This window comes from Nansenia antarctica (assembly GCF_963989245.1).
Source record: "Nansenia antarctica genome assembly, chromosome: 12".
Lineage (NCBI taxonomy): Eukaryota > Metazoa > Chordata > Actinopteri > Argentiniformes > Microstomatidae > Nansenia > Nansenia antarctica.
The window spans coordinates 20,155,669-20,179,187 of NC_137682.1; the positions used below are offsets into that span (position 1 = coordinate 20,155,669).

General features: G+C 42.9%; 3 protein-coding genes across 3 annotated transcripts; 2 read left to right on the plus strand and 1 right to left on the minus strand.

Annotated features, from left to right (window-relative positions):
- Positions 1 to 1,161: 1,161 nt before the first annotated feature.
- Positions 1,162 to 4,718, minus strand: zfand1 (zinc finger, AN1-type domain 1; the record flags this gene model as incomplete). Its single annotated transcript, XM_080542674.1, has 8 exons — positions 1,162 to 1,997; positions 2,590 to 2,745; positions 2,859 to 2,980; positions 3,343 to 3,434; positions 3,551 to 3,681; positions 3,794 to 3,833; positions 3,982 to 4,024; positions 4,664 to 4,718. The coding sequence occupies 8 exons, from the start codon at positions 4,716 to 4,718 to the stop codon at positions 1,821 to 1,823; spliced, it is 816 nt and encodes a 271-aa protein (XP_080398800.1). The 3' UTR covers positions 1,162 to 1,820.
- Positions 4,719 to 5,940: 1,222 nt separating this feature from the next.
- On the plus strand, positions 5,941 to 8,333 carry chmp4c (charged multivesicular body protein 4C; the record flags this gene model as incomplete). Its single annotated transcript, XM_080543622.1, has 5 exons — positions 5,941 to 6,184; positions 7,149 to 7,326; positions 7,654 to 7,762; positions 8,008 to 8,134; positions 8,272 to 8,333. The coding sequence occupies 5 exons, from the start codon at positions 5,941 to 5,943 to the stop codon at positions 8,331 to 8,333; spliced, it is 720 nt and encodes a 239-aa protein (XP_080399748.1).
- Positions 8,334 to 9,553: 1,220 nt separating this feature from the next.
- Positions 9,554 to 13,081, plus strand: gimap4 (GTPase IMAP family member 4). The gene is made up of 3 exons (XM_080543705.1): positions 9,554 to 9,591; positions 10,746 to 11,549; positions 12,102 to 13,081. The coding sequence occupies exons 1-3, from the start codon at positions 9,561 to 9,563 to the stop codon at positions 12,125 to 12,127; spliced, it is 861 nt and encodes a 286-aa protein (XP_080399831.1). The 5' UTR covers positions 9,554 to 9,560; the 3' UTR covers positions 12,128 to 13,081.
- Positions 13,082 to 23,519: the final 10,438 nt, after the last annotated feature.

Sequence of the window (23,519 nt, forward strand, 5' to 3'; positions counted from 1 at the left end):
CTGAAAAGTTGAATACTGTTTTAAGAAGTGTGCTCAAGCAATCAGAAGAACTGAAAGGAATTCCAGATGAAGTGAGAAAACATGGGTTGCAGGATGATTAATTGTCTTGACCTGACTGAGACAATCTATATCACTCCCCTCTGTGACATGGTCTTTTTGTTAATGAGCCTGCTTATAAATCTTGGCCTACACAGAGAGAGTGGGCAGTGGTCCACATTGATCTTCTCTGCTGTACCCAGTCTAAAACGGCAGCTTCCCAGCAGTCAGTTCAACAACCAATTATCTGGTGCTAACTGATGTAGGTGTTGGGGGGGAGGGGGATGGGGTGGGGGGGCGGTCAGACTGAAGAAAAAAATAAAGGTTAGAGATGATCCCCATATAACTATCTAAAATCTCATTACAATATCTGCAGTTTATGGGCACTATATGATATGCTAAGCTATACCCTGAAATAATGAAATTGAATGGTAAAATATGTAAAAATGACATAACACTATGTAGTGCAACTTGCTTGATTAATTCAAATGGAGCTGGTTGGTGGATGATTTTGATCAGACACAGAAATAAGCACGTTGTACATGTATTGTGAGTTGATTTGTAGTGCTGAAGCCTGAATAGAGAATGCCACCGCAGGAAAGAAAGGCCCCGCCCATATTATGAGAACAATACAGTGAGACAACATTCATTGTTATCTTTCCTAATGCAATCCTGCCTAGTGGCCCAGTGGCCTAATGGATAAGGCATCAGCCTCCGGAGCTGGGGATTGTGGGTTCAAGTCCCACCTGGGTCGGCGAGGTCAGTTTTTCTGAGAATGACACCATAATGGCGCTAATAAGTTCAGCTAATATTACAGTGCTCTTAATAACTATGCTTGCATCTGCTGAGTATGTAACCACACACACCTTCCATTGACATTACTGTTGTTAAATGTTTATCTATTTATTTTCTATCTATATGTATCTATTGCCATTTTTATTTTCTATTACTATCCTTCTTTTTCTGTATTTCTTTTAATGCTATATGTAAAGCACTTTGAATTGCCCCTGTTGTATGAAATGGGATAAACAAATACTTGCCTTGCCTTGCCTAATCACTGATCAGAAATCTTTTTTAATGTTGTTAAATGGCTTTGCCATAATGACTCAACATCAACATAACAAATTGTGGGATAAAAAGCTTTTATTATATCAACATGTGGAAACTCATGAGCAGACTGCCATACAATATTTCACAGAATACAAATTCTCTTAATGTTACTTTCTTCACAAATGAAGCCCACATCAAATCGCTAACAGTATAAATCTTTATTGGATAGAAAGACTCAAAAAAACATATCGTTAGCCTCATAGCATAATTGCCATGTCATGCCTCACTTGTGGTCAGCCGAACCATCTTTGGACTTGGGCAGATAGTGACTTTGGAATGTAACAAGCATTCTGATCAGCCAATGGCATAGGCAATAATGCACAGTGAGTCAGCAGTGTTAGGCGAGTTAGGCAGATATCTCAATTTGGCCAAAATATGACTTTTTGTTGACCCCAGAGAGAGAGAGGAAAAAAGGGGACTAAGATGAATTTGCCTAATTTGAGTGATTGTGTCGAGGAGCACAGAGGATTAAAACGTTCATGGTGGGTCACTTGAGAGAGACTGTTCTCTCGTTCTATTTCAGCTTTAGAACATTCGAAGCTAATTATTTTCATTCGTATAAAAGGCTGCTTTCGACACAAGGCAATTATGCTATGAGGCTAACGATATGTATGTTATGTTCATGATGTTAATAACATCAATAAAATAAGTCCCTGGGGATGCTAGTGTGTCCGTCAGGACTGTGGGAGGTAGGCGCTGATGTCCTCCAGCCCAGGGCTGTGGTTGTCCAGGTACTCCAGCACCACGTTGCCCCCGTTGTAGAGGGGACAGTCTGGGTGAGCCAGCAGAGAGAGCAGGGTGTCGTCCATCTTCAGAGCCTCACCTGTCTGGGGGTGGCACAGCCGCAGCTTCTACAGGATGACAACACCACAAGGGAGCGCAGAGTATGTTTGTCAGTTAGATGTCAAAAGATGGGTATCCAAGATGGGTGGACAAATGCCACGATAATATCTGCACAGCTGTATAGTCTGCTAGGGGCCTGCTGTAAAGGATTTTTTAACATGTATGTGTTGTATGTATGCATGGTGTGTCCATTTTTCACACATTGCTGAGTGTAACAGTAGATTTCCATGGAAATTCCTGTGGGATTGTTGAGAGTGTGTTGGATTGAGGGCCTTGTGTTTATGGACAGTGATGGAGTGCAGACTCGTTATCAATGTTGTGACTATGTTGACAACATACCAAATGTACAATGTGAAAGTTTGGTGTCAGTCTCTGGTGAGGTTGATTTGACTGCCCAACTCGAGTTGTTAAAGACCATTTCTTTAATAAATATTACACTTAGATTTAAAGCAGGTTACTATTTTGAGTCTCGTTAAAATCCATGACAGTATCCAATCCTTCCAGCGGACAAATCCCATGATAATATCTGCCCAGCTGTATAGTCTACTAAGGGGCCTGCTCATGGTTGTTTAGTTGTGGTGACATGTATTCTGTGGTTACCTTAGCTGTTAGTATGTTGTTCTTGTTCTTGAGGCTGGCCAGTGAAGCAGCGTAGTCCACCACCTTCCCCACACTCCACTTGGAACAGAAGAACATGGGCAGGCTGCGGTCTTTGGACTCTTTGGGGAGGAAGACCTGTAAATAGGTCCTCTCTGTCTGAAGAGCAATATATGGGGAGTTGTCAGCTTCCAAGAATAGGTTGCACACTGGAATTCTGAGGAATTTAGAATGTCTCTCTCTCTCTCTCTTTATGTAAGTCTGGGTAGTACCTGTGGCAGTCCTTTGTCTCCTGAAGCATGGAGCTTTAGCTTCATCAGAGCGACCTTCGCTGCAGTCGCACTGCTCTTGGCCCCTCTGCGACCTTTGGTTGGAGGCAAAGCCTTCTTTGACTCTGTTGTGACGAGGTAAAACAACATTATGTGCATACTGAACTCAAAACACAGTATTTTGTCCAACACTGCCCTCACATGGACATAAAGGACAAGTGCAACGATACTGTACTGGACTAAGTAAATAGCCATTTATTGAGACTTTATTTACGACTTTCATCGGTTTATGAAAAGAAGATAAGCACATCCTCCAGCCATCTGATACAACGAAATGAGATAGAATTGAGATTTAATAATATAGAGGTAAATGTTGGTCTCTGATCAAAAACCAAGTCACATCAACTGAAGAAGAAATGTACAAGTGAATTTCCCCACGGGGATAAATAAAGTATCTTTGAAGTGGGTCACAAAAGATGTGACTGACCTATAATCTTCTGCACCAGTTCCTGAGTGGCAGCCATGCGAGGCTTGGGTGTCTCCAGTTTTTCACACCTATGGTCATCCTGATGGCGATGACTGGGGAATAAAGAAAATAGGTTTGAGAAAGCACCTTTAGCATCCTATCTTTATCCATATCTTATGATTAGACTATCATTTTGACGAGGGGGTGGATGGGGGGAATTAACTCTCACGCCAAACAGAAATGTTTTTCGCAGTGTGGACATATGACCGGCAACAGTTCTCTTCCTTTGCAGTCCTGGAATGTGCAGGGATGGCTCGTGATGCCGCCAGAGGTCGGAACCACCTCCCTCTTCACGTCCACCTGTTTATTAGACACACAAAACAAAGGCATGTAGGTTACTACATTTCAGTGGTAGATGAGGACAATCAATAATAGTTCAGTTATCCCTCAAACCACCAAAAACGTTTATTACCACTGGGCATGAATGTGTGGCTCGACCTCTGTGTTCAGTACTGTAAAAAAAAAAAGTAAAAGGCAATAGTTTAGTAGCTAGCGTACATCATAATAACACCTAGCTAGACACATTGATTTTCAATTGAATTAGTGAGCAAGTGTGATGCATAATTGTATGATGAACATTGCAATCAAGTAAAATCTTACCAGAAAACACCACTGCAGGCATTACAAACAAATGGCAGAAAATCTAGGAAAAGACAGATTGCTACGTCAAGTGTTACACATAAAATGTATACTCTAACTGTAGCAAGCTAATCGTGAGTTTAGAATGATAAGGTTCTATCTCCGTTTAGGGCAGTTCAGAGATATTGAGCGTCAACGTTTTTACATTCCTTTATGTTTTGTGAGATGGAACCTTTGTATTTTATTAATTACTAACTCAAAAATGTCAACATTTTAAAAATAACACCACACAGGCACTAATAAACACCTAATGGATCAGATTATGTAAACAAACTCAATTTTGACAAAAATGGAGATAGAACCTTATAATTCTAACGTCACGATTTTTATTATTTTTATTATTTTATTATTTTTTAGGTTTTTATCCTGTTAGTTGACCTTGTATGTAATATGTACTTTCATGTACCTACTTCTGCAAATCTTCTAATAAAGTTTTCAATCAAAAATCAATCAATCAAACGATTAGCTGCTCCTGTGTCTGTAACATACATGGATGGTTATGTAGCTTGACTAGCTAAGCAAGCCAGTCACGTCGAGGTTAGCTTAAGCAAACGACACCAATCCACGAACCAAACACTAACTACAGATTAAGAGTTTTAAGATCAACTCATTGCTGATTGCTATGTGAGAAATTGAAGATAACCTTTCTGATTGCAGAACTCGAAACGACAATGTTCTCCAATGTCCAGCTCAGCCATGACTCTGCTCAATGTCAACATGAACTCTGACCCACAAGCACGTGACAGAACACGGTCCAATCGCTGCGAAGGCTCGAGACTTTTCTGACTTTCATGGTAATTATACAATGTACAGTGATACATTGTCTGCCAATGAACAATTCCTTCCATGTTATTGAATATCATGTCTTCCTATGTGTTATGAATATAATATCAGGTCTTCAAAGTGTTTTGTTGACCATGAACGTTGACATGCATTAGGAAAACAATCGTAATCATATCCTAATGATCCTAATATTATATTTGTAAATGTTTGTACCTAGTCAATCTGTGTGGAATGACATATTAATGTATCTTTATAAATCAATTCTAATTGATTTACAGTACAGGCCAAACGTTTGGACACACCTTCTCATTCAATGTGTTTCCTTTATTTTCATGACTATTTGGTACATTGTAGATTCTCACTGAAGGCATCAAAACTATGAATGAACACATAGGAATTATGGATTTAACAATAAAGTGTGAAATAACTCTAAATATGTCTTATATTTTAGATTCCTCAAAGTAGCCACCCTTTGCTTTTTGTTGTTAATAAAATATATAATAATAATATTTAATATAATATGTGTTAATAATAATATGTTATTATATATAGATAATATTATTATTATATATTTTATTAACAACAAAACATTTTTTTTATTAACAACAAAAAAGCAAAGGGTGGCTACTTTGAGGAATCTAAAATATAAGACATATTTAGAGTTATTTCACACTTTTTTGTTAAGTACATCATTCCACATGTGTTCATTCATAGTTGTGATGCCTTCAGTGAGAATCTACAATGTAAATAGTCATGAAAATAAAGGAAACACATTGAATGAGAAGGTGTGTCCAAACTTTTGGCCTGTACTGTATAAAGATTAATTTTGTTTATTATGTGAAGCGCATTGAGTTGCATCTTGTAAGAAATGCGCTATACAAATAACATTTGATTTCATTCGATTTGAAACATTTTGAAGCAACAGTGTTATAAAAGGCCCATTGTATGAAGGTGTCGGATTTCCTGACGCGTCACTCAGGTGTGGGACTTGTTTTGAACAGGTAGGTGGAGAGCAGTTGATCTGGTGTTCCTGCCTCTCTTCCGCCACTTTTTAATACAGAAGTTGACGCGGGACTGTTAGTTTGAAGAGTTTGGAGAGTTTGAAGAGTTTGAAGAGTTTGCAAGAAAGCCGAAACAATGACCTCGAAGATTGCCAAAATGTTTAAAAGCTCCAGTTCGAGCTCTCCTTCTTCAAGCTCTTCTCATTCTTCAAAGTCCAGACACCACCGGTCACGGACAGGGACAGGGCCCACCGCGCAGGAGGCCATCCACAAGCTCCGGGAGACGGAGGAAATGTTAACGAAGAAACAAGACTATCTGGAGAAGAAAATAGAACAAGAGATCATAGTCGCTAAAAAGAACGGCATCAAGAATAAACGCGGTATGATTCTCTTTATCATGGCTTATCTGTCGGTATCTGTCAGTCACGTGACGTGTGGACACCTGTTCCATTGGCTATGCGTTATCTGATAGAAGTATTATATAATAGGAGGTTACAGTAATGTCGTTTAATGTCCTTTTATCACGACAGGAAAACATCGCACTCAGGAGTCCCGTCATATCTTTATCTTACATGTATTCACGTATTTGAATGGAAAACAATAGCCTAGGTCTTGAAATAGTACATCATAATTTCGTGAGTTTAGAATGATACGGTTCTATCTCCGTTTAGAATGATAAGGTTCTATGTCCGTTTAGGGCAGTTCAGAGATATTGAGCGTCAAAGTTTTTACATTCCATTATGTTTTGTGAGATGGAACCTTTGTATTTTATGAATTACTAACTCAAAAATGTCAACATATTAAAAATAACACCACACAGGCATTAATAAACACCTAATGGATCAGATTATGTAAAAACTCATTTCTGACAAAAATGGAGATAGAACCTTATAATTCTAACGTCACGATGTGCTGAAGTCAGAGTTTTTCTAGTTATTTTTATGCTGAATAATGATACCCCCATTCAGTAGGATTATTTAGCTGCATTCAAACAGCTTGTATGACAGGTGCTCTTATGTGTTTGGTTACTGCATGCTTCAGACTGCTGTCAGTCCAAGTAAAGGTAAGTAAAAATGGCGGCCCTTTGTGTGTATGAATGTCTGTGTGTTTAACCCTAACCCTATACTTATTTGTATTGACTTTTTCACATTTACATCTGACAACGACACAACAGGACACACAACTACTACTCAAACATTGCAAGACGTCCTTGTACCCTAACCCTTGTTGCTTTTTTTTGTTTTGCTATTGTCACAGCTGCAACGTTTGCAGGAAAAGTGCTATACAAATAAACAATATGATTATCGTTTTACATTTTTCCCCTTCACTCTTCATCCCTAAAAGCGGCCCTGCAGGCTCTGAAGAGGAAGAAACGCTTTGAGCAGCAGCTCACCCAGATCGACGGCACCCTCTCCACCATCGAGTTCCAGAGGGAGGCGCTGGAGAACGCAAACACCAACACTGAGGTTCTGAAGAACATGGGCTACGCCGCCAAGGCCATCAAGGGAGTTCACCAGAACATGTACGTGGACAGAGAGGGGGGCAGAACAACCCATCAAACACTTGTTGTCGATTCTGAATATTATGGCCACGTTCGTAAATGAGCTCAGAGAGTGTCGTAGCGTCCACGTGACTGCCTCTTGTCCAATCAAATTGGTGACTCGCTCTCAGAGCTCATTGACGAACGTGGCCTTTATGAGTTATTGCAAATCATATTCTATTTTAACAAAGGTCATGAGTTAAATTCTATGGAATACAAAGTACATAGTTTCACAAACTAGCATCCATAAATCTCTATTTTTCTCTGTCTGTCTATCTCTCTCTCTCTCTCCCCCTGCCTGCCTATCAGGGACCTGGCAAAGATAGACTCCCTCATGCAGGACATCGAGGAGCAGCAGGACATCTCCAGGGAGATCTGTGATGCGATCTCCAAACCATTCGGAGAGGAATTTGATGAGGTACAGAGCTTTACACTGATTCAACACCACTCCAGAAATATCTCTTCCCCATTCTCACCTGCTCTTATTCAGATTCTGTGTGTCCTTAACCTTTTTGTCGACGGTGAAATTGAACTCGTATCTAATTGGAACATGTGAACTTAAGCCTATAATGTTGTTTTTACTAAACTGCACGTATTGTAATGTCACACCTGTGTCTGTGTATGAGGTCACGATAGCATACTTGCATGTTTTGCTTCCCCCAGGACGAGCTGTTGGCTGAGCTGGCAGAGTTGGAACAGGAGGGTCTGGAGGAGAGCATGAAGAATATGGGCAGACTGCCCAGTGCGCCCTCCTTCTCCCTGCCCAAAGCACATCCCAGTCAGCGCCCCGGTAAGTACAAGACTACGGCCTGGGAAATATCCACACTTGTACTGGCGGCATGGGCCTCTTAACTCACACACACACACACACACACACACACACACACACACAGCTGCACTTTGTAATGTGTGTCTCTTGCTTTACAGCATCCAAGAAGAGGGTAGAGGATGAGGATGACATGCAGATGCTGGCGGCCTGGGCCTCTTAACTCACATACATAGAACAACACACACAGGTTTATTAACTCACATACATAGAACAACACACACAGGTTTATTTTAATGTTTTATCTTTCTTTTGTTATATTCTTATAGTTTTGTTATTAGGGAGTCTGTGCTATATTTGATTGGGTTGTCTGTTTTTATATCTGTTTTATAGTCTGTGAAAACAATCCATTTGTTGAAATGTGCCTTTTCCTGAAGTGTCAAACATTTTAAAGTGAAGGATTTTTAAAGTGAAGGATTGGAAAGTGAGCATTGGGAATTGAATACTGCTGTAATATACTCTCCTTACTGCCAATGCCCTATGTCTTCCCCAGTTAGTGCGTGGATTTATACTGTCAAAGGGTACAACATTGCTGTGTAAGATCTGGGTGATTAATCATCGTTTACAAGGTTCACTAACTACCAGACCTGATCTGTGACTGATCACACTGTGATAAGTGTAACACAATTCTAATGAAGGATCATTTTTGTACAGTGTATTTTTCAGAAATATTCATTCGTTTAAATATGAAGGCTGTTTCACCAAATAAAATCATGCAGAACCATCTTTGTTGGGCATCTTTGTTTTTCTGTATAATAAGATTCAACATAACATGCAATGATGTGATTCGGGCTGTGATGGGTTAAGCTACTACAGCATTTCACTTGTCATGGATTGTATGTGTGTCTGTGAAATAAGCTCGAGCTTACAGCAAGCACACTAATTACTAACTTTTGTAATGAAATCACAAAGTCTCACATCATTTTTTTTAGCACGCTTTTATATAAAAAAAAAACGATTTCAATGTATGACATCATTTGAAAGTTTACAATCTGTAGTTTCAGAATATGTAAAAAAATAAATGAAAAAGGTTAGTGTAACCACTTAGGCAACTGGGGGGTATTCCATCAACATCGCTAAAAGAAAATCCAGGTTTAGTCTGACAAGTCTCGCGAGATGTATCAAAACGAGCCTGTATTGTTTTTAGGAGTCTCGCGAGACTTGTAGAAATAAGCCAGGATTTTCCTTTAGCGACGTTGATGGAATACCCTCTGGTTGATGAAAACACTGGCTGGTGACACAGGGGGTGCGCAGTGTTTTGACGTAGCGTGCGTAAGTTGCGTAAGGGCTACACCAAGGGGGCGGGGCGCCATAACTTCAGTCAAGCAGGAAATCCTTCTCCAGCGGAGTCACGACAAACATACAACTTTCCAGTCATAAAAACGCACTAATGGAGCCAGACACACCTGTACGGTCAACAGGTAGGTCTTCTTAAAAGTTAAACGTTTGTTTTTATCATTATTTCAGTCAAATACGAACTAATAGAACAAACCACAAACCCTGTCCCTCTTTAGTTAAAGAGGTGTAGCGTAACTGGGTTTATGAATGTTTTTACTAGCTAACTTAGCTAGTTAGCCTCCTGTCCACCTCCACCCAGAGAGATGTGACACGTGTCACCCTTCAAGTGAGTTTCACTTCACTGACATGATCCAGGGTCTGAATGCATTGGGCCCTATGTTAGAATAACATGTCAGATAGAGGTCAGGTGTCAAGTTTCCTTATGTTTTCTCCACGTGTGAGGCGAGCGGGAGTTTGTTTGCATGGAAGTAGTTCATCATTCTGTGTAGTTTAATGACACAGTGGATCCTTGTATGAATGGTCTTTATTGTCATTAATACACTACAGGTACCATACAACGAAATTTAGGAGGGGGGGGCTCCCCTGGTGCTTGATTTCTTTTTTATATACTAAAAACAAGAGGGGAAAAGAGCTGGTTTACATAAATAAAGGCTATATACACTATCCACTATACTATACTATACAAATAAAACACTGTGCTGTACTCTATGCTATGCTATAACCTATATCCTAACATTTCCTATCGCTGAACCTTATGTACACAAGGGTTGTACTGTTTGTGTCTAATAAAAGGCCTATAAAAGGCAGAGCATTGGCCTCCGTGCCTTGGCTGTTTAGACTCTGCTGAGGTGATCATATTACCGTAGGTTAGTATTAGGATCGAGTAATTAGGCACCTGATGCCTTATAAAGAGCCTGTATTAACCCGCTCACTAATCTGTTGTTGAGGTCGTGGTTGTGTTTGGTTGCAATCTGTCCTAATGTGACCTTTAGCGAAGGCAAAATGGCATTGGTCATCACACCTACATCTTTCACAACATCTGTAAAAGTGGAGGCGCAAGGCTCATGATTCATGTTTCCATATGACTAATCAATTGCTTAACAACTAAACTAAAGTGTATTGAAACGCTGTTGTTCACACGTACTTTCAATAAAGCCTGACGTGACAGAACTTGATGTTATCACTGGTGATATCGCTTTGTCAATCGAAGCTGTATCAGCAGTAGCCAATGACAACACCTCAGACCTCATGTCTTATCATCTCTGTCACCCACCAGGAGACGATGATGTCCCTGACCCAGAGGAAGAGAAGAAGAGGGCGGTGGCAGCAGCCCGCGTGGCCAACCGCCTGCCCGAGCTCAGGCTAGCCCTGCTGGGCTGGAGGTGGCCGGGGAAGAGCCTCACCGGAAACACCATCCTGGGCTGCGAAGAGTTCCGCCTGGAGCGGGCGGCCGAGTTCTGCGTGAAGAGGCAGACGGAGGTGGACAAGCGGCAGGTGACGGTGGTGGACACGCCCGGCTGGTTCTCTGTCCAGGACACGCCGGCCATGTACCAGAAGGAGATGTTGCGCGTGGTCACCATGTGCCCACCGGGGCCCCACGCCTTCCTGCTGGTCATCCCCGTGGGCATGTTCACCGACGTCGACCGGGCCCGCATCGAGGAGCACGTGGGGCTGTTCGGGGAGAGCGTGTGGAGGCATACGATCGTGGTGTTCACCTGGGCGGAGGTGCTGAGGACCATCTCCATAGAGAGGCACATCCGGAGGGAAGGCAAGGACCTTCAGTGGGTGCTGGACAAGTGTAAGAGGAGGTACTTTGTGATCAATAACTACATATTCGGGGAGCACCCTCAGCTGACCAGGCTTATGGAGAAGGTAGAGAAGATGGTCGCAGAGGAGGGGGGCATCTTCAGCCCAGAGGAGGTGGTGGTGGAGGAGGAGAAACCTCTGAACCAGAACCAGAACCTCAGCCAGAACCTCAGCCAGAACCAGGTCAAAGAGGAGGGCCGAGAGCTGGGGGCGCGGCCTAAACAGAATTCTGTTGTCGGGCTGGTCAAAGCCATGGAGGTGGATCCGCCGCACAGTAAGTGGTAACATTTGTTTACAAAATTGAAAAGAAGAGAACGCACACCGCAGAAAAATCTAGGCGAGGTGCTGGCAACGGAGGCAAATTCCAATTGAAAGAAACAGAAGCCGCACACTCATGCAAAACGTGTGGTTTATTAGGACCGGAACGGTTTCGGCCGTAGCCTATTAAACCACACTTTTTGCATCTGGAACCTGAGTGTGCGGCTTCTATTTCTTTCAAACAAATTAACATTTGTTTACAGGCATCACACGATCAGAAGAAGGAATGAGGAAGTGTTTGTGACAATATCTCTTTACATTTCTCACTGTCCCCGAGTTGACCTCTCCTTTCTTCCTGTCTGTCTGCTGAGATATAGTGTCAGGGAGAGGAGATACTAGCCAAACTAACCTAGGCAGGACACAACCATGAAAAGGACAGGGTAATACTAGCAATATTACACTTTAATAGCGCCATGGAATGTAACAAAACAGGTTTCACATAGACTACTGGTAATATTCCAGTTTGATAGAGGCTACTAATCCAAATCTGATGTGTGTCTATTTCCAGATTCAGTGGATGGACTGACTGACTGACTGACGGGGCGCTTGTGATGTGAGACACCACAGTATGGGTTTTAGAGCTGCTGCTGGATTGACATCCCTACCTAACCCCAGGCTGACCCCTACCTGACCCCAGCCTTGGATGATTTTCACATTTTAAAACTGAATGTTAAAGAAATAATGTATTTTGGTAAGAGAGAGATTTAACTGGATGTAGACATTTTAATGCAGCGTCACTGACTATTGACGACCTTGCAACATCCAAAGTCACTTTGATTGGAGTTAAATAATATACCTATGAAACGAGTGCTGATTTGATTTATTTATGACTGATGTCAAACTGAGCTCAGAGGTTAGATATAACAGGTTAGATGTAACAAGATAGTCCCTATTTGTCTAGTCCTCCCTAGAAGGATGATGGGACAGCTACTGTATCAGTCTCTCTAATTCTGCCTCCCAATTCTCCACCCTTTCCCTGAAGTGTGGACCTATACAGTTACAAAGTAATGGACTTTTGTGAAAGAGGCGGTGGGAACCAGTCCTGTGCTTTTAAATCCATGAGGGTCAGTGCCTCAGTGAACGTATAGCTTCAGAAAAAGGGTGGAGCATATGTGTGAAAGCTGACGTTGAGTTGAGAAAGGAGGACTGCGCTAACCGAACTTGGATGGGTTACTTTAACGCGCTCTATGAATGGTATACTTTTGCACTACTGGAATTCTAAATCTGATCAATCTTGTAAAAATGTATAGTTCAGTTATAGAATGTTCCCCCTATATTGTGACTAGGGATGGGAATTGACAAGACGTCTTTATCGATTCCTGATCAATTTTCTGTGTGGAAAAAGTAGGCCTACACAGGTTTTCAGTTCTTATTACTTATTATCTTGAGTCTCTGAACACAGTGTATAATATCTAAACATAACATTTATAATATAATAATATATAACGTAAATACATTTAAAAATAAAATAATGGAAAATAAATTAAATGGTGCTTTTCTTAGCAACACTTTGAAAACAAATATAAAACTGACAAACTCAACAATTCTGTAGCAACAGTCATCATCTAAAATAGATGAAATGGGAGAATATTTGTACAGCATTCGTTTTCATTTAGGGTTTCTTAGTCAAAGATCAAAAACCAACTAAGCCTGCCTACGTGGCACTAATATTATTAGCCTAGGATATTTACCCTCAGGGTAAAGAAGTGTTGTTTGGTGGAAAGCAGTGGTACTCATGCGTAGAGTGTAAAAAACACTCAATTACACATTCCTGTAATTTTAGCCCATGCTGCGTTGAAAGATGTTTTAACATATTACTGGTGTTTCCACCCTTACTTGAAATGATAATTTTACAGATGTTACAAGTAGCAATGTTTTTCTTTTTCTTTGTGAAATGAAGCCACGCTTTGGACCGTTCCTTCCTAAACTCCGCCATGACTCCTTGTTGCAAGGTTCAGAGTTTGACGTCGTTTTTACAATGCGCAACTGTCAGCGCATGCACAGAACATGCCGGCATCGATAAGAGGAATCGATAACCTCAGAGCGTACGATTCCGATGCATCGAACAATTCGGAACCGGTTCTCAACTGGAACTGGTTCTCGATTCCCTAACTAAAATGCGGTGTTTTAGACTTACAGTATGCAAAAAAAATCGCTAGTTCATTGTGATCATTACACTATTCGTGTATACTCTCCTTATGAGGCACCTGTGTACAGATACTGACTACCGTACTAATATCTGTTTATTTTTTTACTACCATAGAAATATCTTCTTCTTTTTTTTCAATGCTTCTGGGTTTTGGATGTTCAGTAGGCCTATGTGAATTTGGATCTGCCTTTTCTAGCTCATCTACAAATGAATGTGTATGTAAACCTCTGTGTCAGGGTCTGTAGTTATTTTGATTACAAGCATAGTATTATGCTAGTATGGAATTGTTATGATGTGTTTTCATAAGTGTGCATAGATAATTTGTAGACATTAAAACATGAACTCACTAGGCAGCTCTCTTGTGTGAAACTGCTGGCTAGACTAACATATCTGGGTCACGAAAGTAGGCCAAATAGCCAGCAAGGGAGAGTGGGTCAAGAGGTCAATATATTTAGGGAAAGTCAGGAATCGTATGACCAGAGTTGCCAGGCAGGACAGCCCGTTCATGAGTGACAACTACACAGCTGAGGGCTAACTCAGCAGTTATTTGGACCATAAGACTGGGTGCATGGAACAAGAGGTCCATTCATGATTGTAAACGCATGAAACAAGATGAATCTCTGATCAGACGAATAAACCTCTTCAAACTGTCCAACTGAGCTGACCTTTGGTGATTCCGATTGATTCATTCATTCATTGGGGACAAAGCATCATCTTATCAGGAAGCCACGCTGACTGATCTGTTACAGTATTATTATACTGTATAGCATGTGGCCCATTTTTATAGTGCTTTCTCCTGCGATTTATAGTAAGTAACACAAGGATGTGTTACTTTTATAATTGCTTTTATTTTCAGCAGACAATCAATACATGCAGCTGTAATAGTGACTTATTTATATGTTGATATTGTAAACAAACTATTACAAATATATGAATTGGTGACATTTACACATGAATGTATATTTAACTATATCCGGTTTAGTGATCCACTGCTCCACACCACCAATGTACTGTAGGGTTCTGAGTCAAGCAGTGTCAGCACAGAAACACCAATGGTAGCTTTCAAGTTACTGTTGAATAATTGATTAAGCACTTCCTATGCAATTGAGGCTGTTTTGTGTGTGTGTGTGTGTGTGAACAATGTATACTTTCTTATTTGACTATAGCTGTACTATTTTTCTAAGGTATTCAAATAAAGTGTATATTTTATTAAAATGAAGAGAACCCTCTGTCACTTGTCTGTCTCTATATAACTTTGGCAACAATGTAGCAGCATTACTGCTTAGCAGGGTTGGGGCGGGTTACCGCCGAATGGGCTACTTTTGATCACACTGGGCCAGAAAAAAAACATTTGGGCGGTTGGGCTGGATACATAGCATTAGTTAAGGACCTCTCATTACCCCTCAGAACCGCACCAATTCTTCCATGAGGGAGGAGCCTGTACTCCCTGTACCATAATGTAGCAGTAGGTGGTTTATCCTTGATCCAATTAATCTGAGGATACATTTTCTGTATAATACATTTTTCCGGCCAATAATAGTAATTTGCCACACAGTTTGAACTGTAAACTAGTTAGAGTTACCTCCTTTAGCTCAGCTCCTGGGAAATTGTGCCCCAACATCTTTTAATCAATTTACATTGCCAAAAATAATGGTAATTTGTTCCAATCTCTCTTTGACACTTATTACACAGGGGGGAGACCTGGTGGTCCATCTTGTTTAGTATGTAGAGAGTTATATGTAGACTGTGTAGTATTTTATACTGTGTATCTCTCAGTCTATTTCATGTAAATGTAGATCTAAACACCCTAATGGCCTCCTGCCAATCATCTTCAATATACTCAGTACCAAAATCTCTCTCCCATTTCTGTGAGATGCTTGTAATATCACCTGGGCTGATTGAATATAATAGCGCATAGAAGGCGGAAATAATAAAATACCTTTTCGGTCAATAAGGAACCTCTCTACGTCATTGTACATGACTGAATCAGGAGGAGGTCAACTCTTAGATCTAACAAAGTGGTGCATCTGAAGGAAACCATAAAAGTCTTCTCTAGGGATACTGAATTGTGACTGTAGTTGTTGGAAAGTCATCAGTGCCCTATCACGGTCTCCAATCACACGTGCCCCACTATCATGCCATAAGTCAAACATATTGGGAGGGAGACCTGGGGGGAAATCCTGGTTCCTTATGATAGGAGTCAGGAACTACTTACATATTTACACAAAAAAAGACAGAACATCAAGAACAAAACATCCATCCCCAAAGCATGGAGTCCCAACTCAACTCTAAAAACAACAACCCCAGAACAACCCCCCTCCCCAGCCCCCCCTCCACTCCATCTCCCAGTGGAGACCAACAGCATGGCCTGTTGAAAAAATAGTAGGGCCCATGAAACCGAGCAAAAACGTCACTGATAGAAAGAAAAAAAAAGTAAACATTTGCGCACTTTGTTCTCCAAGCCTGGACTCCAGGGCTGTCACGTTATCCTCCGTTGTTGATAAACAGCTCTCAGCTTCCGTGATCTTCTCAGATCTTTTTACTATACCTTTGAATAGTACATGCACATTAATGTGTCTAATGAACCCATAAGGGATGGGCCATTGATGACTAGACATGAAAATACAATTTTATTCACTCATTCATATACAGTAGATGGAGTTATTGGTATGACACACGCCATGGATACTGAGACATGAGAGATAATCTAGTATTTTGTAATGAATAGTGTATAACACATGATTGAACGATTGTATACTGTATAATAAATAAGCCCACTGCACTTGAATAAAAGCTCTTACTTAGTTTTCCAAAGTGAGATTAATCAAATAGAGGTAAACAAATCTTGCTGATCTCAAATGTTATTGTTTGGCCCAGATCAAGAAGCACAGAGATGTATTGGCCTCTGAAGATAGTTTGAGAATTGATCACAGTCAGCGGTATTTAATCGAAATGACTTTCCAAAATGTACAATCCAAAATGCAGAGCTATCAAGTCTCTCTCGACAGGACCACACTGTTGATATTCTGATCACTGACACAGTAAAGGGCACTCAGACATAGAAGAGTACATTTTGTTCATTTGGTAATGAAATAATTTATTAATACTGTAATATTAAAAAATATAGCAAAAGCTGTTCTATGTTAAAATGTTTTTAAATGTTGTAGGAGTATGTTTTAAATGTCTGGATTTCCATCCCTTGTCTTAGTCTCATTGAACTCAAGCTGGTTGGGGGTCAGACTTCTGTGCAGCCCTTAGCCCAGTGTGCCTGCAGCGCAGCGACCGCTGCATCCACCTTGGAGCTCAGGAACTCTGGAGCCTCCAGCATGTAGAGAAGTTCTTCGTTGTCCATCTCCAGCAGCATCCCTGTGACCTTGGCAGCTAGAATGGGGTGAGTTTCCTTGATAAGTTGGAAGAGATGCTCACCTGGAGGGATGGAGAATCAAACAAATCAGTAACAGTTATTATACAGTATAGCTAATGGGGGATCTAAAGATCGTAAAGTAGACTCACCCAGCAGCTGTTTCCGCTCCTCAGGAGGAGTGGCGGCCAGCATGGAGGCAGTCAGCGAAGCAGGCTGCTGCTGCATGGGGACCTGGGACCAGTATGCCTGCAGTGCAGCGACCGCTGCATCCACCTTGGAGCTCAGGAACTCTGGAGCCTCCAGCATGTAGAGAAGTTCTTCGTTGTCCATCTCCAGCAGCATCCCTGTGACCTTGGCAGCTAGAATGGGGTGAGTTTCCTTGATAAGTTGGAAGAGATGCTCACCTGGAGGGATGGAGAATCAAACAAATCAGTAACAGTTATTATACAGTATAGCTAATGGGGGATCTAAAGATCGTAAAGTAGACTCACCCAGCAGCTGTTTCCGCTCCTCAGGAGGAGTGGCGGCCAGCATGGAGGCAGTCAGCGAAGCAGGCTGCTGCTGCATGGGGACCTGGGACCAGTATGCCTGCAGTGCAGCGACCGCTGCATCCACCTTGGAGCTCAGGAACTCTGGAGCCTCCAGCATGTAGAGAAGTTCTTCGTTGTCCATCTCCAGCAGCATCCCTGTGACCTTGGCAGCTAGACTGGGGTGAGTTTCCTTGATAAGTTGGAAGACATGCTCACCTGGAGGGATGGAGAATCAAACAAATCAGTAACAGTTATTATACAGTATAGCTAATGGGGGATCTAAAGATCGTAAAGTAGACTCACCCAGCAGCTGTTTCCGCTCCTCAGGAGGAGTGGCGGCCAGCATGGAGGCAGTCAGCGAAGCAGGCTGCTGCTGCTGCTGCATGGGGACCTGGGACCAGTGTGCCTGCAGCGCAGCGACCGCTGCATCCACCTTGGAGCTCAGGAACTCTGGAGCCTCCAGCATGTAGAGAAGTTCTTCGTTGTCCATCTCCAGTAGCATCCCTGTGACCTTGGCAGCTAGACTGGGGTGAGTTTCCTTGATAAGTTGGAAGAGATGCTCACCTGGAGGGATGGAGAATCAAACAAATCAGTAACAGTTATTATACAGTATAGCTAATGGGGGATCTAAAGATCGTAAAGTAGACTCACCCAGCAGCTGTTTCCGCTCCTCAGGAGGAGTGGCGGCCAGCATGGAGGCAGTCAGCGAAGCAGGCTGCTGCTGCTGCTGCATGGGGACCTGGGACCAGTGTGCCTGCAGCGCAGCGACCGCTGCATCCACCTTGGAGCTCAGGAACTCTGGAGCCTCCAGCATGTAGAGAAGTTCTTCGTTGTCCATCTCCAGCAGCATCCCTGTGACCTTGGCAGCTAGACTGGGGTGAGTTTCCTTGATAAGTTGGAAGAGATGCTCACCTGGAGGGATGGAGAATCAAACAAATCAGTAACAGTTATTATACAGTATAGCTAATGGGGGATCTAAAGATCGTAAAGTAGACTCACCCAGCAGCTGTTTCCGCTCCTCAGGAGGAGTGGCGGCCAGCATGGAGGCAGTCAGCGAAGCAGGCTGCTGCTGCTGCTGCATGGGGACCTGGGACCAGTGTGCCTGCAGCGCAGCGACCGCTGCATCCACCTTGGAGCTCAGGAACTCTGGAGCCTCCAGCATGTGGAGAAGTTCTTCGTTGTCCATCTCCAGCAGCATCCCTGTGACCATGGCAGCTAGACTGGGGTGAGTTTCCTTGATAAGTTGGAAGAGATGCTCACCTGGAGGGATGGAGAATCAAACAAATCAGTAACAGTTATTATACAGTATAGCTAATGGGGGATCTAAAGATCGTAAAGTAGACTCACCCAGCAGCTGTTTCCGCTCCTCAGGAGGAGTGGCGGCCAGCATGGAGGCAGTCAGCGAAGCAGGCTGCTGCTGCTGCTGCTGCATGGGGACCTGGAGCTGGGGAGGAGCCATGTGCTGCTGTGGGTAGTGAGGCATGATGTAGGAGGGCATGTTCGGGAAGTACTGAGGTTGCACACTCTGGGTGGCCCAGCCAGGAGGAGGTCTCAGTTGATCCAGCTGGTTGGTGAGGTAGTAGGTAGTACCACCACAGGTCTGGGGCTGTGGAACGGGAGCCATGACGTATCCAGACGGTGGAGCAGGCTGGTAGGGGTCGATGACTAGGTCGGGCATGCCGCAGACACTGTACTCTTCTGTGATAAACACCTGTTGGTGTGCTTGGCGGTCCTTCCTGCTCCGGGCCAGGGCCACATACAACGGCTTGTTGGCCACGACGCGGCCGTTCATCTCAGTCATGGCCTTGGTGGCGTCCTCGGGGGAGGAGAAGCGCACGAAGCCGAAGCCCTTGCTGCGTTGACCTTCCATCATCACCTTCGCACTGGTGATCGTTCCGAAGGAGGAGAACGCTCGGTGCAGACGCTCATCGTCCCAGCCATCATCCAGGTTCTTCACGTACAGATTGACACCCTGGTAAGCGAAAAAACCTGTTTAGTGAGATGTTTTTCATACCTCAAATACATCAACAATAACTATGTGTAAATAGTATCAACTTCTGTGTTAGTATCAGAGAACTGGAGGCCACAAACCTGGTATCTGGTCATACGCTCATGCTTCATGTGTTCAAACCGGTGCTTCAGCGCGGTCTGGCGCTCTCTTCTCTTCTGGGCACGGCCCACGTAGACCTTTCTCCCGTCGATGTTCTGACCATTCATGTCGTCGACAGCCTTCTGGGCGTCCTCATGCCTTTCGAAGCAAACAAAACCGAAACCCCTGGACTGACCCTTGACATCAGTCATGACCCGGACTCTCAGGGTTGGTCCATATATTTCAAACTTTTCCTTCAGTTTTTGGTCATCCATATCCTTGCCATGGTTTTTTATGTACACATTGGTGAACTCTCTGGCCCTGGCTCCATGTTCAGCCTCTCGTTCTTTGTTAGATTTGAAGTGTCCAATAAACACTGGTTTGTCATTGAACAGCATGCCATTCAGCCTCTTAATGGCTCTCTCAGCAGCCTCCTGGCACTCATATTGCACATAGGCATGGCCTTTAGATTGGCCATTCTCATCACAAACCACCTTACAGGAAAGGACCTTTCCAAATGTAGAAAACGTGTCGTAGAGGGCCTGGCTGTCAATAGATTCCTCCAAGTTCTTGAGGAAAACATTGCCTACCCCACTCTTCCTCAGTGAAGGGTCAAGCTGAAACCACATGATGCGCATAGGTCTTCCTTGGAGGTCATCAAAGTTAATAGTTTCCAGAGCAAGCTCTGCATCAGCGTGCTGTTGAAAGTTGACATAGGCATACCCCAAGGATCGTTGGGTGATCTTGTCCCTGCACACTCGGATGGTAGTTGCACCTGCAGAGCTGAATTTCTCATGCAACATTGTCTCAGTGGTATCCTGGTGGAGATCTCCAACATACAACATACAGGCCATATTTAGTTATGTTAGAAAACTTCTCCTAACCCTAATATTTGTGTTAATATTTTAGCTTTGGATATTCTTGATAATAATCAAATGTGTGCTCTATGCAGAGGAATTGCAGGTCATTTAAATGATAACACTGTTGTTTACACTAGAACTGGTTCTAGAACCCCAGTTGTGGTGGTCCTCGTTTGTTACATCATCACATTCTCAACTGTGAACTGTTTCTATGTAACCATATAAATCCTTGATGTTATATCTGCATTTCTATATGCAAATATGTTAACTACTCATTGTTACCTGAAGGGCTGTAGCCAGCAGTGTATGTTGTACAGAGTTTGGGTTTTTCTCCCATGTTGGGGTTCAGGAGACCTTCGCTAGGAGATGTATTTGGTGCACTCTGAACCACATACAGTATGGAGGGAATAGATATTCGGAGGAGAAAAGTATTTTGCACATATATACTATATATATCAGAAGCACTGTTTTCATCAAAGACCCTAAAGAAGCAATGCATTTCTTATGATAGATAGATAGATAGATAGTTTATTAGTCACACGACCAAAGCCGGTGGAATTTGTTATCGCTGCCTGCTCTGCGCTGACTCTGTCAATAATGTGTAGTGAATTAAATGACTAGTTAGTGAAATCAAACTCATATATCGCAAACATAATGGGCATTTTTATCTTGTGGCCATCCACAGTTATATGAATTGATTTAAGAAACATAATGACTGATTGCGTTGATGTCAATATTGACATTTTTTCAGAATAATAATGAGCAACTAGAAACTGTATGTGTATTGCATTATTTATGCTTTTCTGAATAACATTTTCGTATTCAGGTACATCCCTAGTTTCAAATCGTATTGTTTGTTCCCAGATCTATAAACACAGAGATGTTTTGATGTTTGATGACGGCTACAGAATAGCAATCCCTTTTCAATAATGTGTAGTAAATGAAACGACTAGTTAGTGAAATCAAAGTCCTATGTTGCAAACAGAATGGATTTTTTAATAGTGTATAACAAATGATTGAACGATTGTATACTGTATAATAAATGAACCCACTGCACTTGAATAAAAGCTCTTACTTAGTTTTCCAAAATGAGATTAATCAAATAGAGGTAAACAAATCTTGCTGATCTCAAATGTTCTTGTTTGGCCCAGATCTAGAAGCACAGAGATGTATTGGCCTCTGAAGATAGTTTGAGAATTGATCACAGTCAGCGGTATTTAATGACTTTCCAAAATGTACAATCCAAAATGCAGAGCTATCAAGTCTCTCTCTACAGGACCACACTGTTGATATTCTGATCACTGACACAGTAAAGGACACTCAGACATAGCAGAGTACATTTTGTTCATTTGGTAATGAAATAATTTATTAATACTGTAATATTAAAAAATATAGCAAAAGCTGTTCTATGTTAAAATATTTTTAAATGTTGTAGGAGTAGGTTTTAAATGTCTGGATTTCCATCCCTTGTCTTAGTCTCATTGAACTCAAGCTGGTTGGGGGTCAGACTTCTGTGCAGCCCTTAGCCCAGTGTGCCTGCAGCGCAGCGACCGCTGCATCCACCTTGGAGCTCAGGAACTCTGGAGCCTCCAGCATGTAGAGAAGTTCTTCGTTGTCCATCTCCAGCAGCATCCCTGTGACCTTGGCAGCTAGACTGGGGTGAGTTTCCTTGATAAGTTGGAAGAGATGCTCACCTGGAGGGATGGAGAATCAAACAAATCAGTAACAGTTATTATACAGTATAGCTAATGGGGGATCTAAAGATCGTAAAGTAGACTCACCCAGCAGCTGTTTCCGCTCCTCAGGAGGAGTGGCGGCCAGCATGGAGGCAGTCAGCGAAGCAGGCTGCTGCTGCATGGGGACCTGGGACCAGTGTGCCTGCAGCGCAGCGACCGCTGCATCCACCTTGGAGCTCAGGAACTCTGGAGCCTCCAGCATGTAGAGAAGTTCTTCGTTGTCCATCTCCAGCAGCATCCCTGTGACCTTGGCAGCTAGACTGGGTTGAGTTTCCTTGATAAGTTGGAAGAGATGCTCACCTGGAGGGATGGAGAATCAAACAAATCAGTAACAGTTATTATTCAGTATAGCTAATGGGGGATCTAAAGATCGTAAAGTAGACTCACCCAGCAGCTGTTTCCGCTCCTCAGGAGGAGTGGCGGCCAGCATGGAGGCAGTCAGCGAAGCAGGCTGCTGCTGCTGCTGCATGGGGACCTGGGACCAGTGTGCCTGCAGCGCAGCGACCGCTGCATCCACCTTGGAGCTCAGGAACTCTGGAGCCTCCAGCATGTAGAGAAGTTCTTCGTTGTCCATCTCCAGCAGCATCCCTGTGACCTTGGCAGCTAGACTGGGTTGAGTTTCCTTGATAAGTTGGAAGAGATGCTCACCTGGAGGGATGGAGAATCAAACAAATCAGTAACAGTTATTATTCAGTATAGCTAATGGGGGATCTAAAGATCGTAAAGTAGACTCACCCAGCAGCTGTTTCCGCTCCTCAGGAGGAGTGGCGGCCAGCATGGAGGCAGTCAGCGAAGCAGGCTGCTGCTGCATGGGGACCTGGGACCAGTGTGCCTGCAGCGCAGCGACCGCTGCATCCACCTTGGAGCTCAGGAACTCTGGAGCCTCCAGCATGTAGAGAAGTTCTTCGTTGTCCATCTCCAGCAGCATCCCTGTGACCTTGGCAGCTAGACTGGGGTGAGTTTCCTTGATAAGTTGGAAGAGATGCTCACCTGGAGGGATGGAGAATCAAACAAATCAGTAACAGTTATTATACAGTATAGCTAATGGGGGATCTAAAGATCGTAAAGTAGACTCACCCAGCAGCTGTTTCCGCTCCTCAGGAGGAGTGGCGGCCAGCATGGAGGCAGTCAGCGAAGCAGGCTGCTGCTGCTGCTGCATGGGGACCTGGGACCAGTGTGCCTGCAGCGCAGCGACCGC

Excerpts from the sequence above, each read along its gene's own strand:
- gimap4 (XM_080543705.1), top strand. The coding sequence starts at position 9,561 with ATGGAGCCAGACACACCTGTACGGTCAACAG. Across the intron at positions 9,592-10,745 it reads CACACCTGTACGGTCAACAG|GAGACGATGATGTCCCTGAC; the intron begins GTAGGTCTTCTT and ends GTCACCCACCAG. Across the intron at positions 11,550-12,101 it reads GGAGGTGGATCCGCCGCACA|ATTCAGTGGATGGACTGACT; the intron begins GTAAGTGGTAAC and ends GTCTATTTCCAG.